Source organism: Siphateles boraxobius, unplaced genomic scaffold, assembly GCF_051911475.1.
Source record: "Siphateles boraxobius isolate OS27281-9 unplaced genomic scaffold, OSU_SipBor_1 186, whole genome shotgun sequence".
Classification (NCBI taxonomy): domain Eukaryota; kingdom Metazoa; phylum Chordata; class Actinopteri; order Cypriniformes; family Leuciscidae; genus Siphateles; species Siphateles boraxobius.
In genome coordinates, this window is record NW_027508795.1 from 297,501 (window position 1) to 302,500 (window position 5,000).

The 5,000-nt window shown below is 34.1% G+C and overlaps 1 protein-coding gene across 1 annotated transcript in view; it reads left to right on the forward strand.

The window, feature by feature from the left end:
• The window catches only part of LOC143741306 (CUB and sushi domain-containing protein 3-like), a 323,702-nt gene that overhangs the window by 59,481 nt on the left and 259,221 nt on the right, over positions 1 to 5,000 (forward strand). The window contains exon 4 of the mRNA XM_077233739.1: positions 3,778 to 3,972. Within this exon, the coding sequence (XP_077089854.1) occupies positions 3,778 to 3,972 (195 nt within the window). The remainder of the gene's footprint in view (positions 1 to 3,777; positions 3,973 to 5,000) is intronic.

Consider the following 5,000-nt stretch of genomic DNA (forward strand, 5'->3'; position numbering starts at 1 on the left):
AGTCAGAAATGTGAGATGTAAACATGCAAATCTGAGATAAAAAGTCAGAAATGTGAGATGTAAACATGCAAATCTGAGATAAAAAGTCAGAAATGTGAGATATAAACATGCAAATCTGAGATACAAAGTCAGAAATGTGAGATGTAAACATGCAAATCTGAGATAAAAAGTCAGAAATGCGAGATGTAAACATGCAAATCTGAGATAAAAAGTCAGAAATGTGAGATGTAAACATGCAAATCTGAGATAAAAAGTCAGAAATGTGAGATATAAACATGCAAATCTGAGATAAAAAGTCAGAAATGTGAGATATAAACATGCAAATCTGAGATAAAAAGTCAGAAATGTGAGATGTAAACATGCAAATCTGAGATACAAAGTCAGAAATGTGAGATGCAAACATGCAAATCTGAGATAAAAAGTCAGAAATGCGAGATGTAAACATGCAAATCTGAGATACAAAGTCAGAAATGTGAGATATAAACATGCAAATCTGAGATACAAAGTCAGAAATGTGAGATGTAAACATGCAAATCTGAGATAAAAAGTCAGAAATGCGAGATGTAAACATGCAAATCTGAGATAAAAAGTCAGAAATGTGAGATGTAAACATGCAAATCTGAGATACAAAGTCAGAAATGTGAGATATAAACATGCAAATCTGAGATAAAAAGTCAGAAATGCGAGATGTAAACATGCAAATCTGAGATAAAAAGTCAGAAATGTGAGATGTAAACATGCAAATCTGAGATACAAAGTCAGAAATGTGAGATGTAAACATGCAAATCTGAGATAAAAAGTCAGAAATGCGAGATGTAAACATGCAAATCTGAGATACAAAGTCAGAAATGTGAGATGTAAACATGCAAATCTGAGATAAAAAGTCAGAAATGTGAGATATAAACATGCAAATCTGAGATAAAAAGTCAGAAATGCGAGATGTAAACATGCAAATCTGAGATACAAAGTCAGAAATGTGAGATATAAACATGCAAATCTGAGATACAAAGTCAGAAATGTGAGATGTAAACATGCAAATCTGAGATAAAAAGTCAGAAATGCGAGATGTAAACATGCAAATCTGAGATACAAAGTCAGAAATGTGAGATATAAACATGCAAATCTGAGATACAAAGTCAGAAATGTGAGATGTAAACATGCAAATCTGAGATAAAAAGTCAGAAATACGAGATGTAAACATGCAAATCTGAGATAAAAAGTCAGAAATGTGAGATGTAAACATGCAAATCTGAGATACAAAGTCAGAAATGTGAGATATAAACATGCAAATCTGAGATAAAAAGTCAGAAATGCGTGATGTAAACATGCAAATCTGAGATAAAAAGTCAGAATTGTGAGATGTAAACATGCAAATCTGAGATAAAAAGTCAGAAATGTGAGATGTAAACATGCAAATCTGAGATAAAAAGTCAGAAATGTGAGATGTAAACATGCAAATCTGAGATAAAAGTCAGAAATGCGAGATATAAACATGCAAATCTGAGATAAAAAAGTCAGAATTGTGAGATAAAGTCGCAATTTCCTTTTTTGTTTTATATTCTGTGGCGGAAACAAGCTTTCATAGTTTCCACAAAAATATGAAGCAGCAGCACAACTGTTTTCAAGACTGATAATAATGATAAATGTTTAGCGCAAATCAGAATATTAGCATGATTTCTGAAGGATCATGTGACTCGGGGCGTCGTGGCCTAATGGTTAGAGAGGTAACCTGAAGGTTGTGGGTTCGATTCTGCTGTAGCCAATCAGGATTGGCGTGTAGAACCACATGTTTCAGAAACGGCTCACGATAGGCTCATCTTTCTCGACTCGGTCTCGTTCCTCATGGAATTATGGTTATTCTACTCTATTCTATTCTATTGTACATAATAAACTTTCTAACAAACATTTAGCATTCTATGACCTGTTATTAATTTTAGAATGCAGAATTCTCTTTTTTTTCCATGTATGCATTTGGTAGACGCTTTTATCCAAAGCGACTTACATTGCATTTTAAGATACACATTTACATTCTTATCAATTAGTATTTATGGTCACTAGTCACAACTGATTAATTTTGATCAGCTGATCGTCAGCAATGCTCTGAAACGGGAATGAAATGGATCTTTATGATGCTGTTATTGCTCAGAGCGGATGTGTGCTGGTTTAAATCAAAGATAAGTGAGCTTAACATATCATAAATCCAGACATGTGTCCCGGAGGATTAGAAATGTGTCAAAGCAGGAATATTAGTCCGATGGCTGAGAGATAAATAAGGACAGTCGAATGCATTCATATCTGCATAAGTAATCTTGATGGATTTTGTGGCATTTTTGTGTCTCGCACAGATTCATTTTTATTAATTTTCATGATTTTTTTTTGTTGATGAATACAGGCTTTGCAACTGTCTATTTGGCACGTTGTAACCAGTAATGCGCTAAGAATAAAACTTCGCTAATCAACCCTATAGTTAGACAAAGTACACAACTTCCTTACTTGAGTGAAAGTACTGATACTACTGGTCAAATATTACTCCGTTACAAGTAAAAGTTGTAAAGACCGATTTTTACTAGTGGTGTAACGATACCCTCACGTCACGATTCGATAAATATCACGATACTGAACTCACGATACAAGATTATTGCGATAAACCAAGACATATGATAAAAGGTTAACAAAAAATGTACTGTTGATTAAGATTATAAATTTGGTATTGCATTGGGGTGTAAATGAATAGATTTGGACTTGGTGTTGGAAACCCAATACACAGGACAATAGAGACGCCAGAATAAACATATTCATGATTCTGAAGCTGAAAACATAATTATTTTAGACGAATATGCTTTCACTCTGTCACTGACTAGATATATTTACAATAATATAGGCCACATTTTACTGGTAACATCAGACATTTGCCATTATCAGGACACACAAATATTCCCCCATTGCATTATTATACATTATATTCAACATTATTTAAAGTAGTTTAATGTAGATTAAGATTTTTTCTCACACCTTCATTTTTATTTTGGGTGAACTATACACAATGTATATTGTTGCATTTTTGTATTGCGATATATTGTGACGCGATATATTGTTACACCCCTAATTTTTACTGTGGTAAAAGTACAGAAGTACTTGTTTTTAAAAGGACTTGAGTATCAAATGTCAATGCATTGTTTTATTATTGTTGCGTTGTTGTATGTAATACTTACAGTAACTTGTGCCTCTGAAGTAACCTATTGAATACACCGGCCAATGTGCCGCATCTGTGTTAAGAATGAAGAGCTTTTAGCATGTTATAAAACCTATAGAAATTAAACAACTGACTTTACAAAAAAACAACAATTCAGCCATTATTTTTTTGATTTAAAACTCCTTCCACCCCAATAAAAGAAGTGCACATCTACAGTATGTGTATACATTCATGCACATTTGAATCAAGTTGTCTGTAAAAACCCAACCTGCTTTAAAACTCAGCAACACAACCACAGCTATAACCGGCCAACAGCAAAACTGTGTTAACAAGCAGGCAAAGACATCTCAAATCACGTTTTAGAGATGATTAAAAAAAAAAAATCATCCCCTGACTGACGTTACTACCTTCTACTCAAGGACCTTGACAGAAATGTAGTGGAGTAAAAAGTACGATATTTGTCTTTCAAATGTAGTGAAGTTAAAGAAAAAAGTTTCCAGAAAAAACAATACTCACTTAAGTACAGTACTGAAGTGTGTGTCCTTCGGTTCTGTCCACAAATCTTCCTCTTCCTCTCTCTTCAGAACTACAAAGCAGTTCTTGTGGGAATCCGGGAGTTCCTGCCAAAGGAATCCTGAATGGCTCGAGCTTTAACGTGGGAGACCGAATCCGGTACCACTGTGTGTCTGGATACACACTCGACGGCCACGCTCAGCTCACCTGTGTCACCAGCACATCCAGTGTAGCCGTGTGGGATTTTCCCATTCCCATCTGCAGAGGTAAGAGCGCTACGGCACTGCTTTTCATTTTCCGGATGCTTGATTCTCTGAGCTGTTCTTATGTAAATCTTTGTAGAGCGTTGCAGGGCATCAACGCATTTGGACTCGCTTAAAACGCCTGGATGTCATTGCATTAGATGATTAAATATCAAAGCAATTGGTTTCTGGAAACAAATGATGATCAGGCTCTTCTCAGAACTACGTTTTTTTGTAATGACATTTTAACTTTAAAGAGCGATTATAGCTAAATCAATATTTAAATATATCTTGATAATTATGTATTTGCTCTGAAATGTGTTTTTGTTTTTTTCAATCAGGACCCATCATTTAAAAATAAACAAATTTTCCCAAGTAGATGCAAAATGCAGTAAAATTATGTTTTTGTCTAAATTAATACAAGGAACATTTTTTATTAAATCATTTTGGATAAATCATTTTTGTGGATAAATATAATAATACCTTATAGTAAATAGATTAAATAAAAAACAACAATTAATGATCAATTAGTGCTGTCAAATCGAGTAATTGCATCTAACAGAAAAGTTTGTTTTTATATGTATACACGCACGCACACACACACACACACACACACACACACACACACACACACACACACACTCCATCGCTCAATGCTTTTAAATCTAGCCTAAAGACTCATTTTTATACTCTTGCATTTGAGTGACACTGTGTATGGTACACTGTGTAAATGTACGTAGAAATGTTCTTTTATTCGTTTATTATTATTAATAGTTTTCTTTATTAATTTTTAATATTTATTTTTGACCGTCTGTAAAGCACTTTGGATCAACTAATGTTGTGTTTATGTTGTGCTCTATAAATAAATTGACTTGACTTGACTTGACTTGACACACACACACACACACACACACACACACACACACACACACACACACACACACACACACACACACACACACACACACACACGCACACACACACATTATATAAACACAAACTTGAAAACTGTTAGATGCGAATAATCGATTTGACAGCACTAATTGATAATT